At 41.1% G+C, this 14,796-nt stretch overlaps 1 protein-coding gene and 1 long non-coding RNA gene across 3 annotated transcripts in view; one reads left to right on the top strand and one right to left on the bottom strand.

Annotated features, from left to right (window-relative positions):
- brinp2 (bone morphogenetic protein/retinoic acid inducible neural-specific 2) overlaps positions 1-14,796 on the top strand; it is a 139,559-nt gene that overhangs the window by 121,252 nt on the left and 3,511 nt on the right. Inside the window, exons 7-8 of the mRNA XM_058065287.1 lie at positions 7,270-7,492; positions 14,022-14,328. Coding sequence (XP_057921270.1) covers positions 7,270-7,492; positions 14,022-14,328 — 530 coding nt within the window. The remainder of the gene's footprint in view (positions 1-7,269; positions 7,493-14,021; positions 14,329-14,796) is intronic.
- Positions 5,626-14,787, bottom strand: LOC131121223 (uncharacterized). Of its 2 annotated transcripts, none has more exons than XR_009127763.1 (4): positions 14,601-14,787; positions 9,574-9,684; positions 7,304-7,495; positions 5,626-5,740 (listed from the first exon to the last, which is right to left on the bottom strand). It is a non-coding gene; the product is annotated as an uncharacterized LOC131121223 (long non-coding RNA). The 2 variants fall into 2 exon arrangements; XR_009127769.1 differs by having other exon boundaries at positions 7,304-7,478.

Below are 14,796 nucleotides of genomic sequence, written 5' to 3'. Positions count from 1 at the left end.
TGTCTTCGGGCGAGAGGTGGGGTACACCCTGGACTGGTGGCCATCCAATCACAGGGCACATATAGACAAACAACCATTCACACTCACATTCATACCTATGGACAAGCGGTAGAAAATGAATGAATGAAGGAATTTTTTAACCCTGCGATTGGCCGGTGACCAGTCTGGGGTGTACCCCACCTCCCACCTGAAGACAGCTGGGATAGGCTCCAGCACCCCCGCGACCCTTGTGAGGAAAAGCGGTAGAAAACGAATTAATTAATGAATTTTATTTAACCCTGCTATGGGCTGGCGACCAGTCTGGGCTTTTACCTCGCCTCCCGCCCGAAGACAGCTGGGATAGGCTCCAACATACCCCCCCGGCGACCCTCGTGAGGAAAAGCGGTAGAAAATGAATGAATGAATTTTATTTAACCCTGCGATTGGCTGGCAACCAGTCTGGGGTGTACCCCGCCTCTCGCCCCAAGACAGGTGGGATTAGGCTCCAGCACCCCCCACGACCCTCTTGAGGAAAAGCGGTAGAAAATGAATGAATTAATACATTTTATTTAACCCTGCGATTGGCTGGCAACCAATCCAGGGTGTACCCCGCCTCCCGCCCAAAGACAGCTGGGATAGCCTCCAGCATACCCGCAACCCTAGTGAGGATAAGCGGCATAAATGTATCAAAATGATGGATGGATTATTTTATTTATTTTATGTTATCATCCCGACAGGTGAGGCTTTGCTTCACCTCCCTCCGTGTATTTATATTTAATGTAGATATTTAATGCAGTGACCTTTTTTTCGAGGTTCAAGGTTTTGAGTTCTCGTATGTTCAGTTTCTAAATGGACCTATTTGAGCAATCGTGTTCTCGTCAAATGGATTTGCACCAGGCTGCATGGGTTTATCTGATTGCGAGAAGAACACAGGTGTGTGATATAATTGCGGCGGCGATGCCAAACAATCGTGGCGTCTCTTCCTAAATTGGAAAGCAAAGCCAGACCACCTACTTGTTCTTCTGTTTCTTCATTTGCTAAATGGCGACACGCAGTTTTCCCTTCTTCACAACTTGGGAGATGTGGACAGGATTTAATTGGACACAGCTTTTTGGCACGTTCCTCAGATGCGCTTCTCTGTAGTTCTCATGGGATTCAGCTCTGACATTTATTTGGAAATTGCTTAGTGAGTCACATGATAGCAGTAAACAGCTTTTCTGTGCATTATTTCACTGCTTTGACAGCAAAGTGGTTTTTCTTTGCTTATTAAATCTTTAAAAAGGCGCACAGAACTCAAGAGAAAGGAGCAAAGACGTAGAATTTCAAGGTGTTCTTTATTCCGCTGATGCTATAGGTTTTGTCAGGAGATTAACTTTGTGCTGTTTGTCTTAAAAAACGAGGCCTTTAGTAAATTGACTAAAAATAGCATGAAAGGAAGACAGTTTGTCACATGCGTTGAAAGAGAGATGGCATATTCTGTACACCCACAGGCATGCATTCAGGCAGTCATCAAACTTTGATCACTTTTCAAGAAATACAAAGTCTGCTGGTATATAAATATGCACACATAGCTTGCGGCTGGGATGAGAATCAACACCTTCAAGTCTGACTCCATGGTTCTCTCACCCAGAAAAGGGTGGAGTGCCATCTTCAGGTCGAGGATTGAATCCTGCCTCGAAACCTCAGGGTTTGGTTCAAGAGTGGGGGAAGGGTAGAACGCCAGATTAGCAAATTGGTGCGGCATCGACAGTCTGCACCAGTCGGTTGTGATGATGAGGGAGCTAAACCGAAAGGCAGCTTTCTCACTGGCCAATGTACGTTCAACTCTGACGTACAACCAACTAACACAACACAGTGAACCAAATACATTAAATATGCATTAAAATGGGCAAGCTATGGTAATGGTAATGGTAATGGTTTTATTTCATTTGAACATGCATCAGATTACAATTGAGTGCATCCCATAATCAGTTCCCAGTTCCACATGTCCAAAAGGAGTAGGAAGAAGCAAAGCTTATTAAATCCTACCCCTCCATCTGGTACTTTTACAATCACTAACTGTTACATTTGTTCACTTCCTGCTTTCCAGTACAGTTTAAGGGTTTTTTTGTTTGTTTGTTTTTTAAATAATGTACCTTGTACCGAAGTACGAGGTGATATGAGCATCCAATGACATTACTGTTTAGTGAACATGGGCCACGATGCAGCTGGACTAGCCTGCAAATTAGCCACTTTTCCGACATCGAGTCGGAAGAGCAAGCAGTAACTAACAATTTATCAATGTCCTTATTAAGTGTCAATACAAGGAACTACACGGTACCAGACCCTCCCGGCCTCTTTGACGGCCACGTCTGGCCCATGTACTTGAAACACAAGAACATCATATATATATATATATATATATATATATATATATATATATATATATATATATATATATATATATATATAGTATCATGACTGGTTCAAGACTCTTCATCCTTGTATTTAGCAAACATCAACTGCTTGCATTGTTTCTTGAATTGGCTCATCATTGTGCATTGTTTGAGGTCCTTACTCAATCCAATCAACTCAATCAAGCTATGTAAAATATTTTCTAAAAAGAAAGTTTTTAATCCCAGTCTAATGTCTGTGGTGCCCTCAGATGATCGAGGAGTCCGTTCCACAGATTTGGGGCAGCTGCGCAAAAGGCGCGATCACCCATAGTTTTGAGCCTGGTCCTTGGAGGCTGGAGAAGGAGATTGTGCGTGAGGAGGCTTGTGAGATCAGGAGTTCTTTGAGGTGGGGGAGGCAGTGCCACAAAGGCACTTAAAGGTCAGGAGGGAGACCTTAAACTCAATCCCTATCCTCTCAAATCCCTATTGTGGGCTCAGACTGGGCGGCACAATGGAAATAATCCGTTTGGTCCAGACGCTGCAGTCATATCATGGAAGAATCTTAGTTACAGTGACCATTTGGATGATATCAACATTGTACACTCAAATAAAAAAAACAACAATATGGAGTAATTAAACAGGTAAAAAGATACGGTTTTGTACTTCATTCATTCATTTTCTACTGCTTTTCCTCACGAGGGTACTTACTCATTTCATCACGTCAAAAGGCACCAGAAAAAACACCAAAATCTACGACACCATGGCTGTTCAGGCAAATATAGCTATTGTTTACAAGAACTTCTCGTATACAAGCCGAGTTATCGTGTGAACACAAACAGTCGGACGCTCATTGCAGTCCCTACTGGAGTCAGTGTGAGTGCCACTTTGCGGCAAGCCGGACTGAAGCTGCAACAGATTCAGTGTGAGCCTGGGGTTAATTTTGGGTTACACCTTTGCTGTGGGAAAAACCAAAGGCTAATATAAATGAAAAGACATTCCCAAATTTATCAAGTCCAATCTGGACAGTTTACATGTGCTATACATAGATTTATTTACAAAATATGAAAAGTAAACAGTGACAAAAGAGTCCAACAGGGCAAAACGTGCAACCAGTTGGGATGAGCGAGCGATAGGAGGTCTATCTCAATGCCCTCTATCTCTCGGTCTTTTAAAGGGGGCTGGGTCCCTTGCTGCAGACAACCAAGGGAGTCAACTGCCTCAAAAACAAACCAAAATACACACACCTGCACAAACTTAAGGGCAATTGCCTCAAACAAAAGACAACCCAAGACAAACACATGCAACCCCCATGATTGTCGGCAGACACATCATGTGTGTGTGTGTTTCTTGGTCAATTTGGACAGTACCACTAACTATAAGAACGCTACACACATCCAGGCCAGGCTTCCGGAAAATGCACAAAACAAACTGGCCAGGGAACTAAACAGCAGGCCTATAGTGGCTGAATGCTGGACAGGACAATTTTTTGTCCGCAGGGTGAACCCTTCCCCTTGGATCTCCGCATAGTTGCGTTTGCTAAGCAACGTCTTGTCAACACCGACCATTGTTAGCCTGTTAGCTGGCTTTTACGACTGTCTTCAATATCTAGTGTTTGATGGTATAGCGAATATAGTCTCTCACCAGTCGATGTTCCAGCCCGGAATGTCCCCACAAAGGTTCAGAGATGTTATGGAGGTTATGGAGGCTAAAAGCTGCCACCAGCTAGCTAGCCACCAGCTAGCTAGCCACCAGCTAGCTAGCCACCAGCTAGCTAGCCACCAGCTAGCTAGCCACCAGCTAGCTAGCCACCAGCTTGCTAGCCACCAGCTTGCTAGCCACCAGCTTGCTAGCCACCAGCTTGCTAGCCACCAGCTTGCTAGCCACCAGCTTGCTAGCCACCAGCTTGCTAGCCACCAGCTTGCTAGCTAGCCTTGTAACGGCTGTCGACTCCTTACCGTTTGTTGATGTGAGTTCAGACCTCCTCAGAGTTCTCAGCAGAGTAATTCCAGGTGCTGACATGAATAATGGTCGGGAATGTTCCCAAGAAAAACTTTTGGACAATTGGACACAGCATTAGGCTAAGGAAAGTCACACAGGAACAAGAAACGCACAGGGAAGGACCCTGCAAAATAAGACTTTAAAATTAAAAATAAAGTACAAAACATTGTAAAACAGACCCAGATCTGACAACTAGAACAAGAAAAAACACCGAATGAATAATAATCAAGTTAATATTTTGCTGAAAGCTTATTTCTTCCAGAGATTCAGTTCATTCATTGGTGAATTCTTGGCCTAAAATGATGTCATGTGACCAAAGTGTTTGCTGTGTGCTTCCAGCTGTGAACCTGATTGGCTGGGCAGCAGCTTTTCTCGATTGCCAAGTGTCAACATGATCCTCTGGAGAATCAATTAGAACACACACAACCTATCAAATGTCACCATTGTGTGTGTGTGTGTGTGTTTGTAGGTGCATGCTAAAGTGTGAGAAGACTAGCAAGCCTCCCATTTAATGAGGTGCTCGTTAGAGATGAGCGAGTACACCACTATCTGTATCTGCATCTTTATCTGTTCACCCAAATCGAAATTCTCTGTGTCCATATCTGTGTCCTGAAATGGGCGGGGCTTAAGTCTTAAATTAGTGTTTTAAATTATTATTCACATATATGTCTACTGTGTATGTGTGTTGGTCCATGTTGATCCATGTTGATTTTGCTGCAACATCGTATCTTTGTCAACAATCACATCTTTAATGGAGGTAAAAGTAACCTTAAATGTTAACTAATGCATTTCCAATGTTTTTTGCATGTTAAATTCTTATTAAAAACTGTCTTAGTTATCAAAGAACTAAGGTGTCAACCACTGATGACATCATAGACGGGTGATAGAGCGGATTTCCGGTCCCTGTTCCCAAGCTAATAGGATGCTAACAAGGATGTTCTGTGATAAAAACAAAAAAAATACAGTAGGAAAACAGTTGGACTCATGCAGTGCATTAATAACACAAAGATGTGCTCCATATTTTAGGCTAACCTAAATGTACACTACCTGAGGCAATATTTTGGCATTAATTTTTGACATAAACCGAAATAAACACTAACCGAGGTTCCGAGGTTCACTGATGTTACTGATGCATGATTGTCCATTCTTGAATGATACGAAGCACGAAAAACAGGAAGCTTCGAAGGCGACTCCAGATACTTCTGCTACCCTTAGCCATTGGCTCTCCCTCTGCAGCGTTTCCCCCTCTATTGGGGTGAAATGGAGATGCATCCTTACCTTTTCTTCATGCCACACTTTCAGCAGTCCCCAATCGAGCTCCCTTTTTTTGACTCCTCACATGAAGACAGCTCAGACTGAAGCTCAGGTTTATGTCTTTACGTCTGCATCTGAGTCAAAAGAGTTTTACTTCGCTCAATAATCATTTCCAATGCCTGTTGATCGTTACATCTTCTTTGCATCTTCGTTCCTTGGAGAGTAGGTTCGTGCACCACAGAATTCTTGAGGGCACTGAAGTGATAGACTACTGTACGTGCAGTGAGGTATTTATCCACTTCAGCACAAAAGGAATTACTTATCATTTGAGAGCAATAGGTTTCTATGCACGTGCATATTCGCACCAGGTCACACTCTACATAACAATGTCTGCTTGCTGTACATGAATGATCTGCTCCTAACATCCATGTTCACACCCTTGCAGTTTATCACAGATGCCAATATTCTACAGTTCCAGTTGGTTAAAAAATACTTTAAAAAATCAAAAATAAGTTTAACTATTATCATAACAGAAAATGTAATGTGTTGAAAATTAAAAATAATTTACGCACGGAAATAATATTATTCCAAGTCTCCTTTTGTTGATTTTGTCAATTACTGAGGAAACACATTATATACATTTTAAAGGGTAAAGTAAAGTGTATTCCTAGATATCCCTGGTATACTAACAAAAACATCCTTTTATTGAAATAATATTTCCAGCAAATCTGTACCCATGGCCAAACTACATAAAGGCAAATTTGCTGAAAATGACATTATTTCTAGATTTGTTTTAGGTAATTCACAATTATACAACGACTGGTATAATTATATAAAAGTTATTTTGTGTAAATAATTTAGTTAAAAGATCCTTTGTGATGTGAGTGTCTCCTCTCTGTATTTTATCAGTGAAATGATATTGTTGGTCTATTTTACAAGGATAATTAAATTATTCAACCATATAAAAAAGAAATATATTTCCCAGCATGTGTGTGGAATATAATGAGGTGTTTTTTACAGTGGACATCCAGTGCATCATAGAAATGTAGTGTGTGGCTGTTGCTATGACAACTGACTTGTGTCGTCTGACACTCGGTTATCTAATCGCTTTATGTCTGTGGTGGTCCAAGTAGTCCAGGTTTTCTTTCCCTTTTCCCAAGTAGACATGTTTATCTCATGGGAAAACTTTTCCAACTAAATCATCGCATTGGTCCATCAACTGTACTTGTAGGCTACGTTCAAAATGGTAATGGTAATGGTTTAATTTCATTTGATCAGATTACAATTGAGTGCATCCCATAATCAGTTCCCAGTTCCACATGTCCAAAAGGAGTAGGAAGAAGCAAAGCTTATTAAATCCTACCCTTCCATCTGGTACTTTTACAATCAGTAACTGTTACATTTGTTCACTTCCTGCTTTCCTAATATAATTTTATTTATTCATATATAGTATCTGACCTATAAGTCATTGAAAGGCATGCTTGGAGACTTGGATAAGCACCACCTGCATGCCCATAATTACGCTGATGTGTTTTGTAGTCTTTATGTTATACTGTTTCAAATTTACGAGACAAATATAAATGAATTTGCACAAAGTATAAGTTTCAGATCGGTATCGCCAATGGTTCTTATTCTTATTTTTCCTTCCTGCTTTCTGTTGCAGATGAATTCAAAGCCTTCCTGAAGCGCTTACCCACCGACCAATTCTTGAATGTGTCCATGGTAGCCAAGTACTGGTCTGCTGACGTCTCCCTCCAGAAGCGCTACGCCCAGCTCGAGTCCAGCGTAGCTTTGGTCCAGGGCAAAGCTCAGAAGATCATCAGGAAGTTGTTCACCCTCAGCAAACGATGTCCAAAACAACCTCGTTTCAGTCTGCCTCGAGAAAGGTACTGAGAACAAACAGCTGACATGGTGATTTTAGTAGTTGTTTGTAAAACTTCCAGTCCTCCGTTGGGGAAACCCTTATAGAGATATTATGTCATCCTCATCAGTAATGTAGTGCATTAACAGTCACATTCCCCCCTCGTTCCGTGAACTAAATTCTGGTCGTTTTTTGTTGTTGAGGAAAGTAGTTACAGCTAGTTGGTGGGAGTAATTAAAAAAGCGTTTTGCTTCTCAAAACAATATTAATTCAAAAGAGTAATATATTTGTCATTTTCCCATGAAAAGGTCAGACCTCACAAAGGTCAAATGTGGAAAATGCATTCTTTTATTCATTCATTTTCTACCGCTTATACTCACGAGGGTCGCAGGGGGTGCTGGAGCCTATCCCAGCTGTCTTAGGGCGAGAGGCCGGGTACACTAAATGCAAGCAATTTTGATCAGATTCTGTATTTGACTCAAAAGTAAAAACGTATTGTCCTGCATTTTGTGTTGTCACTGAGTAACAGCGAGTGCTGTTGACAGTTACAGTCATCTTACGCAGCACACTGCCTGGATAAAAGAGAAGTGTTTTTATTGTATTGTTAGACTTTTGCTACTTTTTATTTTAAAATGAAGTGAATAATCTTACAATTATTTGTGGCAATGTAAGTAATTTATAAAGTCGTTGCTATTACATATATTCACAAGAAGAGTGTGGTATTTACACAGTAGCCACGATTACATGGACCCAAATATTTCAATTCCATTCGGGTTATTTGCTCAAACGGAAAGAATGTAACCTTTGTATACACCTCATTCCCAAAGAAAAGTGCCAATCCGAATGAATATACAATCAGATTCACATGGGTGGAATATTCCTTTCCCCAATCCGATTGAGGTATCTTGTACCCGCTCAATCTGAAAGTTGTCAGACTGCGTTCTTCTTCGTGGTGTTTCTCTTCTTCTGTTGTTTATTGGCGGTTGGCAAGCAGCTTTCGTGTGCATTAGCGCCATCTGTGGAACAGAATCTAAACCCTTCTATACGCCATTCACAAGTCCAGTTTTATTAAAAAAGAAAATATATATCTATATAAAACATGTGCCGAGCTTAATTATAAAATATTAGCAAGATTGAACTTTATCTTCGTTCTTTCAGCGAATGCTGAGATATGACGTAACACGCAGCTCGAGACGTTCTCCGATTTAAAAAAATGGAGGCGAGCAATCGGCACTGGACTGCTAAGCAAAGTTTGTTTTTGATTCAAACTAAATTCCAAGACTGGACGAAGGAAAAACTGGCAATACGGAGTTATTCCAACAAGTGAAAGGAAAAACTCGAGGAAGTCGGTATCACATGATGTTGATGTTTACGTTTTACTGGGCATGCCCTATTGAATATTCTGGTTGATTATAGCGGCGCATGTAGACACGCGATTGGAATATTCCTTTCCATGTATACCATTGCTTTCGGAAAGAGAAAACTCCTCATGTAAACGCGGCTACTGTCTAATGTGTGAATTAGACTTCATCTAGCAACTTTTCTGACTGAAAAGTTGGTATTTGCCATTTTGGTGAAGCCACATCCTGGGATAGTTACATGACTGACACACAATAACCCCACCAAAATGTTTCCATGTATGGACTTGATGACTTTTAGTATACTGCAAAGCTCTATAGGACAAATTTGAAGACATTTAAAGAGCTGCTGGTTAATGTTCCAACCCTATTTTTCGCTGAATCATTTCATACAATAATAATGACCATTTGCTTCACTTTATTTCAAAATATGATGGATTGGTGAGTAAAGTACCTTTAACAAGCTTCCATCATACTGTCAGTGAAAGCCAGGTGTCAAGGAAATTCAGCAAACAGAAAGTGTAAATGGATGCAGAAACAGACTGCGTAGGACAGATGAAGGGTGTCGTTTCTAGGTACTCGGCATTGTGGCAAGCTCTAATCAAGTCTTTTCCCGCAACCGACAGCCTAGCGCTTGTTTACAGAGGTCCGTAATTTCCCTGACAGTCCTTTGCCGCTACCCGTCAGTCCATCTCCCCTCCCCAAGCCCTCGACACGGCTTCTGTCTTTATTTCTCCTCCACACTCACCTTCGTTTCCCCTCGTTCTGTCTTTCATTGTGTCTCAGCCGGCAATCAGAGCCTTCACCCTGCTCCCAGTAACAAGAAGCTCTCAGAGCCAGCAGAAGATCCATATTCCCCCTGCACAGATCCATTAGTTTCATCATGGCTGATTTGTGTCTATTTACACATGCCTCAGGGCGTGGAGCTTTCAGGCTGTGTGGAATTTGCTGAATTTAACCTCAGGAAAGAATCTCTCCAGATGCCATTTTACATCTGAACTGCCTGCAAAATAGATTTGAATTTGTTTTTTTTGCATTTTCATCTCATCTTCAGTGAGACACAAGAACAAAAACAAGTTAAGTCAGAGCTGATAAATCACGCCATGTCTGGTGTGATGATGAAGAGATTCTTACGGTGCATGGACGCATCCATCATGTGTGTAAACAGCTGCAAACACGGAAATTAAATTTGCCACATTTACTCTCAAATGTCTTGATTTCTGCATATTTTGAATTTATCATGATTTAAATTAATTATGTTTTGTTTGGGCGGCATGGCAGTCGGGTGGTTAGCGCGCAGACCTCACAGCTAGGAGACCAGGGTTCAATTCCACCCTCGGCCATCTCTGTGTGGAGTTTGCATGTTCTCCCCGTGCATGCGTGGGTTTTCTCCGGGAACTCCGGTTTCCTCCCACATTCCAAAAACATGCTAGGTTAATTGGCCACTCCAAATTGTCCATAGGTATGAATGTGAGTGTGAATGGTTGTTTGTCTATATGTGCCCTGTGATTGGCTGGCCACCAGTCCAGGGTGTACCGCGCCTCTCGCCCGAAGACAGCTGGGATAGGCTCCAGCACCCCCCGCAACCATCGTGAGGATAAGCAGTAGAAAATTAATGAATGAGTGAATTGTTTTGTTTGACTTCATATATTTATAGTTGATTTTCATTATATTTATATCACGATTGGCATTGTTATTTCTAACATTACAAAAATATTTTTTTTGATCAGTAGAGCAATACAAGTGTATAATAAGATGCATAACTATAAGCAAAATATAACAGTGCTTGGAAGACAGACAGTGTTATTAAGACAGATTATTAAAATATACATATTTACATGTTGGAGGCATCTAGTTTTAAGTCTGGTTATGACATGAAACATATTTGTTGACCCAAGTCGTCGTTCAAAAATTTTGAAATCTACCAGAATCTACGCCTATTCCAGCTGTATTTCCGTGGATTTGTGCTTTCCGTGGATCTAGTGGGTATAGGAGTTGATAATAAATTAATAAATTCATAGAAAAGTGTGGTAACGTAGTATCGCTGGTGCGGTGGAGCTCAAAAGAAGCCGAACGTGTGGCAACCTGAGGAAGAGCACTCATTGTTGGACACACTTTGTCAGAGGCGCTTGGTTCATAAACACAGTAGCAGAGCTTGGGGGAGGGTTTATCTGGCTTACAGCCACACCCATATAAGGAGGTCTGCCCCTCTGTGACATCACAAAGCCTTTTTAAACCGAATGTTTTGAGCCATCCCAAATTTCTTTTAGGGTTCATCTCATTATCTGAAACTTTGGCATGGTTTAACACGAGAATACAACATCCTAACTACATTTATAGGTCAGAAAATCGGAAAAGCATAATACAGTAAACCTCGGATATATCGGATTCAATTGTTCCCACTGGTTTTGTCCGATATAAGCGAAATCCGTTATATGCGTATACCGGAAAATGTCCGTTTTACGCATATATCGGATTTATATCCGGTATATGCGTAAATCGGATTTTATCCGTTATAAAAAGGCACTTCCTTGACTATGTCTCCAATGTACCTGGACGCGCAGGCAACACTGCAAACGCTGCAAATGACGTCGTATAGCGGTAACGATTCGGCGAATCAGAGCACCACGATGCGGCCATCCGATATATGCGAGGGAAATTTAATGGAAACATTGGAACGGGACTGGAGATTTTGTCCGAAATAGCGAAATCCGTTATAAAAAATCCGATATATGCAATTAATTTTTATTGGAAATGCATTACAGAAAAATCGGTTCTTTTTTATCTGTCCGTTGTGAGCGAATTTCCGATATATCCGAGTCCGATATATCCGAGGTTTACTGTACTTCCCTTTAAGATCACACTTGCACCCTCTCAATGCAAGTTTCAAAGGTGAAATATAACTACAATATAAATGAAATATAAAAACTAAACACTAAAGCAAGCAAATGGGGCAAGTCCTACTGTGGACCCGAGAGTGTTTTTGTTTATTTATATTAAATAACGGTTCCTGACAAAGTGAAAAAGCCTTGATGCGATAAACAAATTGAAATGGGACTTGAATGCATTTAAATCTGAAAACGGTGTCTGCGCCGACCCTAAACACAAAAGGAAGGTTTACTTTAAGTCAGCTTGTTTCTTTCTTTTCATTGCCAATCATCACAGCTTCATCTTGGCAGCATGTCTTTAATGTCTTCTTGAGATACTTCAATGCTACTTCTATCTTTCCTCTTGTTGTTGTCATGCTCCAGTAGATTGTGAAGGAGATGATTCCTAGCAGTGCAAGCAGCCATTTAAGTTCATGTTTATTCCTTCTTCACCTTGATCTGGCTCACAGTCATTTTGTTTTGATTATAAGGGGAAGTAAAATACACATTGAGACGTGCACTGAGACATGTATTATAGCAAACGTATTGCTTGTGAAAATGATTATGTAGCTTGAGATTATGTTCAAATCTAATGATCATATACTGCAGCTATGATAAATTATACCCGGGGTGTGTGTTGCCTGGGTCCCATTTGCAGATGCTGTTTTTTAATTGCCCCATATCCTAAAAATAGATTACTGACAAAACTGAAACACAAACAGCAACAGCATAGATAGAAAAATTAGTAATAATTATCCAAGACTGAAGTGAAAATATTGAGAGACAAAAAGAACGGTAGCTTTTCTGCACACATGCTACTAACAGAGTTGCTTGAGGTACGCTGAAGCACATTTGCCAGCTTCATTTTGGAATAAGGTGCTGTGGACTGATACCCAAACCCTAACCCTAAAATGTAGTTATTTGGACATAACAAGGGGTGGTATGCAAGACGATTGAAGAACACAGCATTCCAAAACAAACACTTGCTACCCACAGTAACATTTGGTAGTGGTCCCATCATGCTGTGGGCCTGTGTGGCCAGTGCAGGTACTGGAAATCTTTTTCAAGTTGAAGGTGGCATGGATTCCAGTCAGTATCAACAGATTCTTGCCAACATTCTTGTTCAAGAATCAGTGATAAAGTAGAAGTTTGGACTGGATACTACAAAAAAGAAATTGACCAATTCTACTAAGGTATTCATGCAGAGGAACAAGTAGAACATTCTGGAATGGCCACCTCGGTCCTCACACCTAAATATTATTGGTGTGATTTAAAGCGGGCTGCCCATGCTTGGAAACCGTCAACCCTGACTCAACTGGAGATGTTTTGGAAGGAGGAATGGTCCAAAATACCTTCAACCAGAATCCTCATTGGAGGCTATGGGAAGCATTTATTTCTGTTGGGGTGCCCAAAATTTATGCATCTCCTACTTTTGTTTCAATGATTATTGCACACTTTCTGCACACTGATTCCGGTAGGCGAAGAGGCAAGAAACAACGCATGCAGCTAGATTACAATTAATTAGAATTAGAATTAATTACAATTAAGTAGCGAACCATAATGCTATCCTGCTATTCATAACTTACTTCACTGTTTGTCTACAGTAATCCCTCATTTATCACAGCCAATTGGATCCAGAATTGAGAGTGATATGTGAATTTTTGCAGAGTAGGATTCGTTATTAAAAAATTGAATATTTTTGCAGTTATAGCAGAGAAACGTGTTTAGAATATTCTAAACCTTTCTAGTCATTAAACAACAGCCCTATAGTCACACTTGCATTTAGATAAATCATAATTAAAATATTTGTGTATTGCTAAGTGTTGTACAGGAAGTGACATCAGAAGTTTAGAGTTGAGTACCGCCCACAACGGTAGCTTGTGTTAGGGACTGTTAAAATGTGCTTAAATAGGCATATTTTGGACTAATATTGGGCCATTTTGGGTGGCACGGTGGTCAAGTGGTTAGCGTGCAGATCTCGCAGCTAGGAGACCAGGGTTCAATTCCACCTTCGGCCATCTCTGTGTGGAGTTTGCATGTTTGTCTATATGTGCCCTGTGATTGGCTGGCGACCAGTCCAGGGTGCACCCCGCCTCTCACCCGAAGACAGCTGGGATAGGCTCCAGCACCCCCGCGACCCTCGTGAGGAAAAGCGGTAGAAAAAGAATGAATGATTAGGCCATTTTCATAAAACAGCACAACTTATTAATTAATAGATTTAGAAAAACCACAATAGGGAATCTGCAAAATGGCAAGGGACGACTATATAACAGTTATTTACTGTGTTTTATATTTCAGCCAAACTGACAAAATGTCTTTTTTTTTGCAGGCCGGTTGCCTTTTGGTTGAGTCAGGCTCAGTCACTGCTCTACTGCAACGACCACGGAGTCCTGGGAATCTTCTCTGAAGAAGTCAAGACCTGCAGCTGCCCAGTGGATCAGCCCACTTGTCAGGGTGTCATCCCGTGTGTTGTGGGCACCTCCTCTACATCTTGTTCTGCTTGTGCCACTGACAACGCTACCCGCTGTGGATCCTGTCACCATGGCAACCTCCTACACCTTGGTTCCTGTCGACCTAGTATTGCCTCATCCCTAGACCACTATCTGAACTTTGATCAGGACATGCCGGATTCTGAGGTTTCAAAAGCTTATTCTATATTTCATTATTTTCAAACTAAGTTGGATCAGGCCTAAAGTGTTTAAATAAGATGCTTTGTAGTATTTTAAGCAGTAAGCATTGTTGGCGTCTTCATTCTATATATATGTTAAAAACACAATGTAATGATTTTTATACACTTTCAGATCTATTATCTTCTCAATGACAGGCTGTGTCCCCATTCTTGGTTCATATCATGATGAGAAAACCGTGTGTGTGTGTGTGTGTGTGTGTGTGACATGATCATCCTTACCTGTCAGCCTGTAGAAGTTGAAGTCCATTATATTCCATCCATCCAATTTATATGACGCTTATCCTCATTCGGGTCGCAACGGTTATGCTGCAGCCTAGCCAAGTCCCAGCTGACTTCAGGCGAGAGGCGGGGTACACCCTGGACTGGTCGCCAACCAATCACAGAGCACATATAGACAAACAACCATTCACACTCA

This window comes from Doryrhamphus excisus, chromosome 1, assembly GCF_030265055.1.
Source record: "Doryrhamphus excisus isolate RoL2022-K1 chromosome 1, RoL_Dexc_1.0, whole genome shotgun sequence".
Lineage (NCBI taxonomy): Eukaryota > Metazoa > Chordata > Actinopteri > Syngnathiformes > Syngnathidae > Doryrhamphus > Doryrhamphus excisus.
This window is presented reverse-complemented; position numbering and strand designations above follow the sequence as displayed.